Raw genomic sequence first — 14,912 nt, forward strand, 5'->3', positions numbered from 1 at the left:
AATCTGGAAGATACGTTACTTTCACTGGTGTTTATATATTGAGTTAGAAGCTGAGGTGCCAAAAAACCTTACAATTATAAATATTGCAAATATATAATTTTAATGAGTTTTTGAGCTATGTTTACTTTAATTTGAATAATGTATTAAATATGGAATTTTTTTCTTTCTTGATTGACCTTTAGATCTGCTGATAACTAGGAAGCAAAATAGAGCTTGTTGGTTTTTTCTTTCCCCCTTTGATTCATATTGATTTATCAGAACTCACTAGGGACTGAAAGACAAGAAAATGAAGATAAGGTTAAAGAAAGGTTAAGCACAGCATCAAAGCCTTTTTCACAAGCAAAAAGGTTTTATGTTCTTTAAAAACTCAGCTGCATACCCTGTACATAATAATCACTATAATTAAGTGATTGTCTCCCCTTTAAAAAAAGTAAAAAATGACACAGAGGAATGATAAATTGTTAATTAATGATATGCTGTTCTGTTTTACTTCTGATTACACCTCCTGCTGGGCATGACTGGTCTATTTGCTTCTAATCTCTGCTGTGAATTCATTCAATTCCATGCCTTTCTGCTATCATGTTTTCACCCATCCTGACTTTCATGGCTACCATATGGTACAGAGCCACTGTAGGTTCAATTAATAATTTCATGGTGTCAGTGTTCTGGGGAAAAGTTGCCAGTGATATCCAGTAGGCATGCTTGGACATGGTTGTCCCACCATGGAAATATCTACAATTGCCATGAAAATGATGAACTTGTTCCTAAAGGATGTTTTAAAATGAGGATATGGTAGAGTTCATCATGACCATGAAAAATTTATTACCTTAGCTTAAAGAGTTATTTTATCCTCAAACTTGTCTTTTTTACAGAAAACCCATTTACGATGGGTAGCTTGAAAATAGCAGTTGGAAGGAATAATACTTTTCAATTCCATATTAAAAATATAGGGTAGGGTGTCTCATTTCACATACGGATATAAAAGGGCACAGTCCTAAAAAATGCATTTTTAGCAATTTGAATTCAGAGTAATTTCATGCACAAGCTCTACATTAATGCCAGAAAGATACGTGTTGTTCTTTGATCCCTGGTTGTTTTCTGTGGGCGTGATTGCTATGTACTTAATATTATTATTCTCTTTACCAGTCGGCAGGTATTTAACTTGACCTGGTCCTTTGAATTTAGACTATGTCTTTCTGTCTTTTCTGTGCTACTTCTAGCTGGATGAGGAGGGGCACACTGGGACTCTAATATTATGAGTTTCTTCTCCAGCTAGGCTCTGTATGTGCCATTTATGGACTGAAGTATCATAGGTCAATTTTTAATTCACTTGTTCACTGTGATATGCATGGGGTCAAGGTAGCATGGAATGATCTCATTTATTCTCTCCCTTAGCTGTTGCCCTTTGCCAGTATCACAGTTACAAAGGTGGCAGGAGAAGAAAGGCATGTTCTGTCTTTCCTGTAGAAGATGCTGTTTTCAGAGAAAAAAAAGAAGGGGGGAAAAAAAAAAAGCAAAACAAAACCAAAGATCAACCAAAGGACATTTTCTATATGAAAAATTCAAGGGACTTGATGACTTTCTGAACCAAGAGTGAATGAGCTGGAATCTCCAATTCCCAACACAGAGTCACAAAAACCCAGTAAGTTGGGAGGAACCTCTGGAGGTCTCCAGTCCAAACTCTTGTTCAAAACAGAGTAACTTCACAGTTAGGTAGGTTTTTTTGGGGGCTGCATACTACTGCCTGCCAGGGATAGGTGTACAAGCTGTCACTGTTCCAGCCTATGAATCCAAACATATTTGTGAAAAGTGGCTGCGCTAGCAGTTGGGAGATACAGCTCATTTGAGAGAGGTTACAGTTAAGCTCTGCAGTGAGAAAGTGGGTCTAATTATATATTTTCAATGACGATACATTGCACATGGCTTATTGCTTTGTAATTTTCTCATTATCCCTATTAGCGTAATATAAACATAGGACTGACAGCTTTCTCTGACTTACCATGACTGGAAAATTGAGAAATGTTGCTTACAATTACGTCCTCCCACAGATGGAGAACTGTACTCTGGCACAGCGGCAGACTTCATGGGCAGGGACTTTGCCATTTTCCGAACTCTGGGGCATCATCATCCAATCAGAACAGAGCAGCATGACTCCCGGTGGCTAAATGGTATGTAAAATATACATTTATCCGGTTTCGTTCATCTAGCCATTAAAGACTATCACACAGCTTCGTTCTAGCAACATCTGTGACATATACACCCTTCTTTTATTTGGAGCAGAATTTTGTCTTAAACCAGTTAAACTAATCAAAAGTGATTTATAAAGAAGCATTTTTATTTTAATTACATTGAGATTTGTGGAGTGTGATTAAATTTAAAACACATACTGACACTATGGCTAACACAGTCGTGCCACAGGAGCAGATTGCTGTAGGGTGCAAGTTGGATAGAAGCTCAAGGCTTCTGGAGGCATCAGCCACACGTCAGCACAAAGTAGCTACAGAGCCTTGGGCAGGACTGTGCCTTGTACAGGCTTTAATTTTTGACTGGATTGAAGGGAATCTGACACTGGCCACCAAAGTCCAGCAGAAAGTGAATCAGCAGAGCTTCCTGAGCCAGCCAGAGTTGTTAATAGTTTGAGAAAAGTGAAAAGGATCCTGAGTATTCCAAACTACTGGGTTTGAAAATATTCAATAGTTTAACAAGGCAGAATAGCTTCCATTGTTGTATGCATATTACTAATCAGGCCTGTAGTTGGTCATTTGGATGTATGGGGAGAGAGGGATAGTTTCAGAGAAAATCTGGTTTTGGCTTCCTGTACTAAAATACTTTAAAATGCATCTGACTACTCTGTCCAAGTTCTACTGAAGACAAAATTCCAATAACTTAAATGGAATTACACTTGGCTTTAGCTATGCAAGGATATGAGCATTTTGGAAATGAGAATTCATCATTTGAAAAAGCTGACATTTGATTTAAGTGAGCCAGTAATGCTAACTGTAGTTACTCTGAGTTAATTTATATTTTAATTTTTGAAGAGTTGACTAGCCACTTTTGCTGTACACGCTGCTTGCATCTGCACTCCTGTTTTTGAATTCACAAAGTATTTTGTTCTTAGATATTTTTCACTCCTAGCCGCATTATTTATGTCTGTGCTGAGGTCCAGGTTTTCTTATGTGGGTTTGCAATTTAGTGCAAACTGTTCACGCAAATTTTTAATGTGTAAAAGCAGACTATGTTTTAACAACACAGTTTCTTATTAGCTACAGTCAGGAACTTCCAGTGTCACACTGGTTATCATATTAGCTGTATATACAATCCATGACAAAACCAATCCCTGACTCATAATTAAAACCATGAAGTGCTATTGCAGGTTGGGTAAACTCCATATATGATATATGCATTAGATATATGTATCAGATAAACGTATATATGACAAGTTGTATGAATCTGTATTTTAATATGACAAGTTGTATGAATTTGATTTTTGTCCTGTTAAATTTAGTTTTGTCATAATTCATGCGTACTGCTGTGAGGACAGATTCAGGTCTATCACATTTCGGTTCCACAGGCTGTGCTTGCCCAGTAACCCAGAAATATTGTTCATTTGTTTATTTTATTGTAATAATAGACAAGATTTCTGGACTTCAAGAGACAGCAAAGTACAAGGGTTACAGACATATGCATCTGTCTTGGTACCTGGTGGAGTAATAATATGTTAAAGATAACACAACACTCACTTTTGTTATGATAGTCATGATGACATAAAGACCAATCATGCAAGCAAAATCTGCTTTCGTGCAGTAGATTTGCACAATGACAGCTGAGTCAGGAGGATTTATGCAGTGGGAAAGCACAGCCATTGTCCACAGCCCCTGTACTTCATCGCTGAAAATGTGTCGTTCCTTTGTGGATTCAGTTATCAGTCTTTCAGCACTAAATGTGAGAACTGCTTTTCCCAAATTAGCACTAAGGTTACATCTGACGGGGTGGAGAAACCACAACTGCTTTGTGTTCAAGATGGGGAGGAGAGACAGTTGGGTATAAAGAGCTGACGAACCTCAAGCTCTCTAGAATTAGTGTGTTGTCCAAAATGAGCATAAAAGTAGAAAGGCAGCATTTATTGTAGCACAGGGTGAAGATGATTTTCAACTCTACGTGTAGTTCTTACACTATATTCCTGTATGGAAAGTTTCAAGCTCATTTTAAAAAGGTAAGAATCAAACTGAGGCCTTTAGAAATTATTCTTATAACTGTCTATAATTTAATAAAGAATGATCCTTAAATACATTTTTGAAATGTCTCTCTCCATTGCAACTTAATAAGTTTGCATTCCTAATATGGAAAGGTTGGCTTAAAATCTGCACTACAACGTTCCTATTAAAGGCTCTAAGACTTCACTGTTAATTTCCCAGTGATAAGGTCCTGGCAGCCTTTCCACACAGTACTCCTAATTTCAGCATCTAACAGGGAAATCCAAAAATGGTAATTGTTTGGGTTTTAAACTCTGCAGGCATGCCAGTCCTTTGATTTTTTTTTTTCTGTTGTCATTTGTCTTTTTTAAATATAATTATAAAAGAAGCTTTGTGTTTGCCTGTATTTAAAGTGGATATACTTTTAATGAAATAAGCTCTTATTGAAGGATGAGGTGTACTCTGCTTTCTTAAAGATCTGTATAAATAGTTTTGAACCTTAAGTTTGCAGAGCTTTATACATTTTTTAGTAAAGACATGGATTGCTATGTAGTGGTGGGTTTGCTTTTCTAGTTGCTTTCTACAGTGTGCTTAGCCTCAGGTTAAAAACCATTATTCTAATGGATATATACTGAAATCTGGATAAGAACAGTAGTTCTGATCAAACTCACAAAGAGAAGTCCTCATGCCCTTGGAGTTTAATAGCTAGATGGTGAGACAACCCATTATAAGTCCTTGCTAATGTTTACTTGGTTCAGAGCAGGAACTTGAAACTGCTTTTCCCAAACTAAGGCTAAGGTCAGAGCTGACAGGGTGCAGAAAACACGACTGTTTGGTACCAAAAATGGAGAGAAGATGACATTAAGAGCTTGCAAACTTTTCCTAGAATTTAAATATCATCCTGAACTCATTTAAAAGTAGGACAACATTGCACGGAGTGGTTAAGTTTTCTGTATTTAAGTATGAATGCAGAGTTCCTACAGAGATCACACAGTCACTTTTTGGAGAGGCTCCACCTTTCGTAAGAAGTTAAATGTTGCTGGGAAGAGAGCTTTGAACTGTGCCCGGCCCAAGGGAAGGTGCTGACCAGCAGCTCTTAAAGACTTTTAAAGTCTTTTAAAGATATTAAATACTCACAGGCTTTTACAGACATTTTGTTTTGTATAAATAATTAAACAGTCACCAAGCCAAATAAAGCAAGGGAGACTGATTCTATAGCCATGTAGTCCGGGCATTCATCTAGAAGGTAGGGAACCATACATCAGTCGCTGTAGCAGTGTATATTTAATTATTGATACAGAGTTGGCCAGATGTGACACGGAGGCATTTGCAAAAACACAGCAAAATACATTGGTGCTGAGGGAAGGAATCTTGGATATGAAAAGCCATAGTTCAATGCCCCAGACTGAATCATGTACTTTGTTATAAGCCATGTGCATGCTCACCCTGGACATTATTGGCTTCTCTGTTAAGTGCATGGAATTTCTCTGCTCAAAAAGCTTTGACAGTCTTAGTTGGTTCCAGTGAGGGCCAAGAATAGTTTTGAACTCTCAGAAAAAATCTTGAAATTGAAAAAACACCTCCTGTCCAGCTTTACTATAAGGAGCAAAGGCTTTGATGTTACACATATATCTTACAGAGTCTTGCCTATAGGCAAAAATCATGTTTCCCTTTAAATGTGCCATTGCCTCTTATAGTTCAGAGCCATCAGAAGCTAGTGCTATTTCAAGAAAGTGTAGATCAGGTCCTGCTTCTATGAACTTCTTCAGCAATAAAAAGAGATGAGTAGGAGGCCCGAGAAAGTCGGAGCATCTTCGCCTGGTACCAGGGAGTTCCCTGGTGAACAACACGCGGCGTTTGCTCTACACCCTCCGCAGCAGCATTCATGCAAGGGCTGAGGGCATGGCTGGAGGCAAGAAGGCAGAAATGGGTGTGCAGTGTACCACAGCAAATGCTAAGCAACTCAAAAGCAATGTACTGAAGGCAGTTTTTAAGCTGAAGATTAGGGGAGTGGAAGGAAAGTTTAGAGCTGCTCTCATCTTCCCTGACTTGAGCAAAGGGGATCTGGCCTTAAATTGTTAACATTTTGTAAAATGAATAACCATAAACATTTATTTTAAAAGCAAAACAGAGTTGGGCTGCAGAAGATTTGAAAGGAAATTAGATCACAAAAGCTACATTAAAGTAGTATTATGAATCTGGTTTGCACCCCAGAAAAGGGAGGGGCCTCACTTACCCTCTTTACTAGACCTGGGGTTAAGAGAGACTGTCAGTCTGGATTTCCAGCCTTGCCTTGGAATTTCCTTGCTTTTTATGGGTTTAAACTAGCTCTATGATATTATTTTAGCATACTTTCCATGGCTTAATTTTTAAAGTGGGGTAGTAGCTGTGCTTAGTCCCCTGCGGTTATTGTCCTTGGTAATCTTTACTTTACGGTTACATAAACAGCTGAGAATAATAGAAGCTGAGCGACTGTTCAATAAAAAAGAAAATGCCCTCTTAAATTTCACAGGCTCCAAGGCAGGAAACATGGACTTGATACTCTCCTGGCATTCATACAGAACTTTAGCCATCTCTTTATGTTGTTTCCGCTTATGTAGGATGTCCCAGCACTGGCAACATACACACATAATTTTGAATATATATGTATTGCTCAGTAGAGGAATGTATGGCAAGAGAAAGACAAGATTGCAGCTCGTTTACAGGATTTTTACCTCTCTAATAAAACTGTATAAAATGTGCCCCCCTCTTCTGGGCCACTCCCTTGTCCCTAAATTTCTTCGTAGTTTCCCACTTTCCAGCATCACCTCCTACACATTCCCAATCCAGATATACAGAAAACAGTAAAATACATGCCACCAAACGGAAGCAGATGTGGAAAATGGCTGACCTGCCAGCATAGACAGGACCCAACCATTCTGGTACCTGGGGGTTATTTCATAAAGGACATCTGAGATATTCTTGGAGAAAGGAGGTGATGGATGCTACAAATACAATAAACCTCCAGCAAGAGCTATTAAAATAAAAGACATTGAAAAAAAAAAAAAACAACAGGGTATGAACTTCATATGAATATATTTAGTCTTCAAATTAGAAGTCTTAAACCATGGGGGGGATGAAATTAGAAAAAGCTGCCCAATAGAAGTAGTCAGTGAGGCAGCCTAGCTGATTTTAAGAGGAACTTAGATAACGTTTTATGTATTGCCATATAGCATGCTTGCCTGACATTGCAAGGGACTGCAGTGAGTAGACAGTCGTCTGTCCCAGGTCTGCATTCCCATAAGTTTACAAGGGCATATTTAAACAACCTTACCAGTGAAAACAGTGAGGGGATTTTTTTTTGTGTTTGTTTTTTTGTTGTTGTCCTTTTGTTTGGGTTTTTTTCCACGCAAGGATCTCTTGCGCTTAAAATATGCATTTCTGTATTTGAACCAAATTAGTCAGCTGATATCTCCTATCATGCAGGCTGTAGTGCGGACCGGGTCCCACACTTTCCCACCACTGCCTGTACAGGCATGAACAACTCCGACCCTTGCAGGAACAAAACATGTCCATATATGCAAGTCTCATTTCTCACTCAATACACCCTCCTACCCCCATTCCCATTATCTTCATTGCTAAGAATAGTAATAAATAATTTCACAGTGATAAATTCCATGTGTGACAAATGCTAATGTCACCTAACAGAGTGCTAGGAAGTACTCAGAAACTATGGTGACGGTGGCATAATAATGTGAACAGAATGGCATACCAACTCAATTTACAGGGTTTTTTTTCTCCCTTAAGTCTGTAGATCCAAATTTGAGAGATTGAATATGGATTTTAAATTGTTTTTCTCATTGCAATCTAACAAGTCTTTTCTCTATACATTTTTATTGCAACCCGTTCTTTTTCTCTTGGAAGAAATGTAGAATTTCTGAAATCACAAAATAATCACTTCTTTGTTAATGGTATTACTTGACATTTATACTGTCACTGACCTGAAATGGGTACAACTCAGGAAGCCATAAGTCCAGCTGAATACTTGATCAGAAGATACTCATGCATTTGAACCAGTTGACTCATCCTGTCTGATAAATGCTCCCTGTATCTTTATACAAAGAGAAGCATTTGATTCAGAAATCAAAGACCAAGTAGCAATTAGAGAATGTGCTTTATGGTTCCCCTGGATGTGAGAAAGATCATGAAGATGGTGGGTAAAGACAACCAGAAAAATTATAATCTCCCATCAAGTGGCCTGAATTAAATTATTTTAAATTCTTCTAGGAAATAGATCTTCTCTCTGTCTCTCTCCCCCCATTGCCCTGCCACCCCCCATAGTCTAGGATTAGGTCATTTTCTTCATTAAATTTCAGTGTTGTGGATGAGATTTTGTTGCGTTTAGGTATGAAAAATTGGTAAAAGTAGCCAAAGAATAAGTTTTGAGGCTGGAGTGGAAAAAGCGGATAGGAAAGATGAAGCAGAAGAGGATATTCCCCTGGTTTGACTGCATTTTGAGAACTTCCTCACACTCTGGAGAATATGACCTGGGGCAAAAAGACTTGCATCGGTAAACATATTGGTCTGAGATATAGCCACAATATGCTTGGGAAAGTTAGGATACAAATTAGTCCAGGAGCACCTGACTTAGGATATGTGTATACTACATGGTTAGCCGTGGACTCATTTATGGGTTTTAGCTTGGTCAGCCTTATTATCCACACCAAAAAATAATAGCCAGGAGTGTAGATTAAAAGCCGTGCTTTGCTGCAATTCATAGTGTGACTCTCTTTATAGAGCATATAAGATCAAAAATAATGGAGGAGCTCAGAGTGCTTTGTGCACTGTTTCCACTGGAGACCAGAGAAGTTTGTCTGCTGCATGTAGTACAGTTTTAGGAAAAATATTCATAGCTCTCAAAACAAGAACTGTGGGATATGATCCCAGTCCCAAACAGATCAGTGCATAGTCTCTCTTTAAACAGAGACTTGGAAGTGCTTGGCAGCTTGGGGATCTACACTCACTCATGTACACTGAACTGATCTATTGGTGATGTGCCTTAGCATTGCTAAATTTTAGGGTTTTTATATCAATGGTGAATATGATATCAGCTCAACGACCCAGTGAGCTTGCCCCTGGTGAGCTTTATGTCAGGGAGAGATCTGAGAGTATAGCCTTTCCCATCACCTATGCTCTAACTTCTCTGGGGAAGAAATTGGACAAATGAGCCAGTACAAGCTCTGGCTAGATGCTAGAAGCAGATAAATCAGTGCACCTGGCTGTACAGGGCAACTCGAGTGATCATGCTTGGGTGTTCAGAATCAAATTTGATGACCCAGGTGAGTTGCTTCTTATAGACATAGCTTTAGATAAACAAATCTGAGTCTCATCTGCCACCTCCAGCAGTAGGAGCTGTGTAAAAACCCTGCTGCTTGAGTACACTCCAGGAGTCACACTCGATCCTGGATGTCTCCAGCTCTGTACCCTTCTCGCACTGAAAAGTAAACACCAGCAATTGTCTGATTACCAGTAGTCCCAGTGATATTCTATGTTCTCTAGAAAGCTTTTTTTTTTTTTTTTTAACTAAGAAGGATTGTTTATTTGTATGTATTTATTTCAATGGATAGCTTGTAGAGTTGGCAATGGACAGCTTTGTAAAGTGATGGTTTGTTCAGATAAGACGGAATAAACGCAGTATATAACTCAAGCAGTGGTAGTTGTGGCAATAATCTCTAGTAGAAAGCTTTGTGTACTGCTTTCAGTTAATATATAATTAAAAGGACCATATCTATGTATACATATATGTAGAAATATAAACACACTACCCACATGCATCAGTTCACAGGAAGCCTCTTCTTTGCCCTGGAGATGAATTTCAATAGACAAAAAAAGGTAATTTGTCCAGGACAGGTGTAGTGTTCAGGTTCTAAGACTGCACTTTGCTTTGCTTTTGCTGTAAGCCCCACTTTAAATTACACAACATGGGTTTCTTTGTAATTATTATTTTTTCAAAGGTCCAAATCAGCTTAAGGAAAAGGAAAGTTCAGATTAGGTGTCAGGATGCCAAAGACAAAGCCTATGTGTTATAGGCCTTGCAGTTTAAAGCAGGTTTCTCATGATCTCTGAGATCTCTATGAGGGCTCATCACAGGTCTGATGCTTGGAAAACAGTGACTTTTAGCTACCAGATTATGCCTCCTTTCCTGTTCACAAAGGTAACTAACCAGTTTTTCAAGAAAAGTTAAGCAGAAATCTGCTTGTAGGGAATCACACAGCAGAATACTAATTGATTTAAACAAAGCTGGAATGGGTCTGTTACAGCCCCCTTCACTGGGATATGACATACATCTGAATCTTTTTGTTATGTTCTTGTGTTGGGTTTTTTTTCTCTTCTGCTCCAGCCATCAATTTAATGAGTGTTGACCCTGTCAATACCAATTTCCTCTTCTCAGGCCACCACGCTCAGGGTTTGGTGGGCATTCAATAGAGATTTACTGTTGACTGGGTAATTTGAGTTCATGTGTGTGGTGAAAAATTAGTGAGGAGAATTACCCAGAAAAGTGGATGCCATGACAATGCATGTCACCATGGTGTGACCAGCTCTACTGACATAGGTTTCAAAAGCTCTCCCCCTGTGAAAATGGGGCCTGTTTGCAAATTAATTAGTTTCTGGCAGCAGCTTGATTGTTGACCCAAAGTTTGTAGAGTGGAAAAACAATCAGATTAGTGTGTTCAATATAAAGGCCCAGCGCGGCACTCAAGTGCAGTTTGCCAAACTGTTGAAGCCGTGAATAGAGTGAAACAAATTCTTTTTTGAGAAGCCAAGGCAAAGGTTAAGTGTGATGTGACTAGAGCACGCTGGCCGCAGGGCGGTGGGGGGAGAATTAGAGGTTTCAGCCACACAAAAATGGAGAGTGCTGAGTGAATTGCATTGAATTTAATGAAATACACAGCTTCAGACGCAAAAGTGTTTGGCAATGTTTTAGTCTGTGTTAAAGGGAGAAATAAGATGGCTTTGTTTTAAGAAGTTTTCTTTGTACAGTCGTGTGAGACACCAGGGACTGAGCCTCTAAAGGGTATTAGAGACACTTCCTGAGCCTCCACGCTGTTTCTAAGCACCTGCAGACTTAGGTTTGTACCAGTTCCTCCCCCTCCCTGCCACACACTAACTCCATTTATCTCTAAGTATTCAATCCAAGCCTCCCATTCATCACCTCCAACATTTGGGCAGGTTTCTTCTTTTAAATACTGCTGGTGCCGCGACTCATGGGCAAACGTATTAGAAATCAACCATTGCAAATAGATAGACTAGCTAAAACTTGTTATTCGGGTACTGAGACAAAAGTTAGATACTAAAAAATACTACAGGTCAGCTCTTTAGCTGGTAATAAATGAGAATATCCCCAATGCAGTCAAGAAAGATCTGCTGATTTCTACTCACTGCAGTGCTCAGCACATTTCATTAATATGCTTTATTTCTTCAGTGGCTGTTTTTTATATAAATCTGCCCTTCAACATCCATTTATGGCATTCACTGTTATTTATGCCCTTATAATACTTCCTTTAGATCAAACAACACCTATGCATCTTTTTATTATTATTATTTTCCCAGCATGGCAAATAGAAAGAAGGAAAATGACAACAAATGTGGAGGAGACCATGTTCATGGGTAGCTGATGTAGTCTTCTCTTGAACCAATGTCTTGGCCTTGTTGGCCTGGATCAGAATACCTGACAGAACCAGGCAAATGGGAGGACAGAGCTGCTGAGCTGAAAATATGAAGGGCTCCACCACCACATAGCCATCACCCCATCAAGTAACAGATGCCCAGCACACCCAGCAGAGTTAATGATGTGAGGATACAGCCCCTTAGCCTGTTCCTACCTCTTTCCCCCATTCCATAAATTTACAACTGTTAGTTTGCAACCTATGCAAACTTTGTGATTTGTTCTTGGTAATGGGGCTGAACCTAACCCCCTTTACACTAACATTCCTGAACCGTGAATTGCTTGTCCCAAAAGGCATTCAGTGTTGCTTGCAATTAACACAACTGATTGCTCAAAGCCGGCACCTGATGTGGCATCTAGCCAGCTGGAAACATAATAGGCTCCTTAGATGGAGAAACATCCACTTCAGAATGGAGTTTGCGATGACGGAATTATTAGTTCAAAGTAAGCCAGGTATGTGAATACCTGGTCTATACATTAAAATCTCAGCTAGCTCTAGACACAGCTGAATTAAGTTGCAGACTTAAAGCCTCCCTTTCTCTCTGTCTCCATAACTTCCCCTTCTCTTTGTTCATGAAATCGTGTAAATTCCAGTCTGAATGCTTGTAAGGCTAAGTAATTGCTTTTGTTCTTTGGGTTATTTAATTACAAATCTCAGTAGATGACAGGTCCCCTGCACTAAAGAAGACATCACATTTGCACAGTTACAGAATCCCAACACAAATGTGTGTGGCAAATCAGTGACTGCAGATTTATTCATGCCCTTTGGGACCTGCACTGCCTTTTCAGCTTAGCATGCAATATGATTTAAATTACAGCTTGTGCAGAGCTGTGCCTTGGGATTACACTCCATGTTTCCAACTGTTTATAGTTCAGTGAGCTTTAACCTCTGTGATTCTGAAAATTAAATAATGTCACGGCTGATATCAGACTGATGGCTGGTACTAGATTGCTAAATACTGTGTTGTATTAAAAGCCTGTTTTTACAACAAAGTAGAAACATCAATGTATTTAAAACACTGATAACACATTCAGGTAGTTCAAGAGCACAATTCAAAAGTCACACTAGCAAAGAATTGCAAAGCTAATATTAAGCTCCGTTCTCAAGGATATATTCCGACTTCTGTATTTAGCAGAGTTGTGGCTGTTTACTAAGAGCAGTACTGGGCCTAATGCAATACTTTGTGATTAGGTAGACACAAAGAGCATGTAAGATCAAGAAATGTAGATAGACCATCTGTTGTAGTTAAATTCAGATCTGTTAATTCCTTGAAGATTTTATAGAATCATTTTTTCTGAAATACTATGATACATCAAATCAGGCCTTTTGTGCTGTAACCGTAGGACATCTTAGTATCTCTGTAACCTCTAAACAGAGGAGGAGGGATAACACTGAGTTACAAAACTCTATATTTAATATGGCTTGTAATTTTCCAGCAGATCAGTTTTCATCCTTTTCAGGGTTTTAATTAATACAAAATCTTTTAGTAATTTTTCCTCATTTAGTTCTGCAACCCCGTGTTGCCAGGATAGATACCGTTCCAGTCTCACTTGAGTCACTTCACTGGGTTCTTCCCCAGGTTCCACCAGGCAACACCTGCAAAATAGAAGGGTGAAACAGATGTCACCACCAGCAGCATTTACCCTGTAGAGCCTTATTCATGACCATGGTGTAAGGAAGAGAGAACAGGAAGAGAAAAAGACAAATGGGAGAGACAAATGGATACTTACTTTTCACTTGTAAAAGTAGCATGTTTGACTAAATGACAGAGAAAATAAACAAAGAAGCCCCGAATACCTTATTCACTGAACCGCAGTTCTCAGATATGGTGGACAGATCAAAAAAAAAAAAAAAAAAAAAAAAGTTTGACAAATGGTTCCTCATTTGATGCCTTTAAGTTCTGACAGTGCAATAGATCCAGAACTTCCCGGTTTGCTGCATTGCCAAAGTGGTATTTCTTTTTCCCCTTGATCTTTGGAGCACCCATATTACTTATCTCAGACTTCAATGCCAAGCTTTTACATTTCAAAGTGGTGTCAAAAGTATTCCATCCCTTGCTCTTCCACTGGATTCCATGGGTTTATAACAATCTGTCTTTGTTGAATAGCTGGTGTTAGATTTTATTTTCTAAAAATTGGTGCTTTTACTGTGTGGTGCTTTTACACACCATACAGTAAAAAAGAAATGGTAAACTTTATGGTAACATTTAAGATATGTCAAGTTATACAGGTATTCACCAGCTAATAGCTGATACTCAGAAGCAGTGAATGTCTTAGATAATATCATAGCGTACAGATAAATTACTATATTATTGAAATGTGGTAACACTGCTTTTAAGAATCTCAGTCTCAAAAGCAGCAGTGTTGTCTGAAAGTTTCCATATCCAGAAGACTGTTGAGAGTAACTCACCAAAAACTCCCAGCTGATATGCTTCTTTTATCTCTTTTTTCCCTCTGGTCTCAGGTCCATATCACTGATGGCTATAGCCTGAATGTTTCACATTAGGAAGGTGAGACATCCTGTAGTGTTATCAGAGAAAATTACCTCTTTCAAAGGCAAGGGTTAAACTGGAAATCTTGACACCACCATCTCTTGTACAACATCCAGCAGAATTTGATGTTCCCAGGCTCTTAGGGCTGCCACAACATACTAAGTAAATGAAGACAAAATAGTTCCCTTTCTGATTTACCTTTCAAAGTGATAGGCTGGCCTGTGTTTTTGTCAGATTCCTGAATTATGAAAAGGAGTATTTTTAGCAGATGTTTATATACATAAATTTCATTTCCTGTTGGTAGGTTTGTAAAGTTTTCTGTTCAGGTAAGTGCAGAAGATTTGTAGGACAATTTTATTAGATGAGTTGGTAAAAGAAGAAACCAGATACCCTTTCAGAGACAGAGCTTTTTTACAGATGATCATTCAGAAAAATAGAAGAAAAGTTATTTTAAAGACTGGATTACATATTTTTCCCATTCACTCCACAGATCTTATGAAATATTTGAAAGCATTTAGTGAT

At 38.7% G+C, this 14,912-nt stretch overlaps 1 protein-coding gene across 1 annotated transcript in view; it reads left to right on the forward strand.

Annotated features, from left to right (window-relative positions):
• SEMA3A (semaphorin 3A) overlaps positions 1-14,912 on the forward strand; it is a 175,258-nt gene that overhangs the window by 111,814 nt on the left and 48,532 nt on the right. The window contains exon 6 of the mRNA XM_087765816.1: positions 2,049-2,168. Within this exon, the coding sequence (XP_087621942.1) occupies positions 2,049-2,168 (120 nt within the window). The remainder of the gene's footprint in view (positions 1-2,048; positions 2,169-14,912) is intronic.

The sequence above is a fragment of the Nipponia nippon genome, unplaced genomic scaffold, assembly GCF_047370975.1.
Source record: "Nipponia nippon isolate SJK-2023a ecotype South Korea unplaced genomic scaffold, ASM4737097v1 scaffold_3, whole genome shotgun sequence".
NCBI classification, from domain to species: domain Eukaryota; kingdom Metazoa; phylum Chordata; class Aves; order Pelecaniformes; family Threskiornithidae; genus Nipponia; species Nipponia nippon.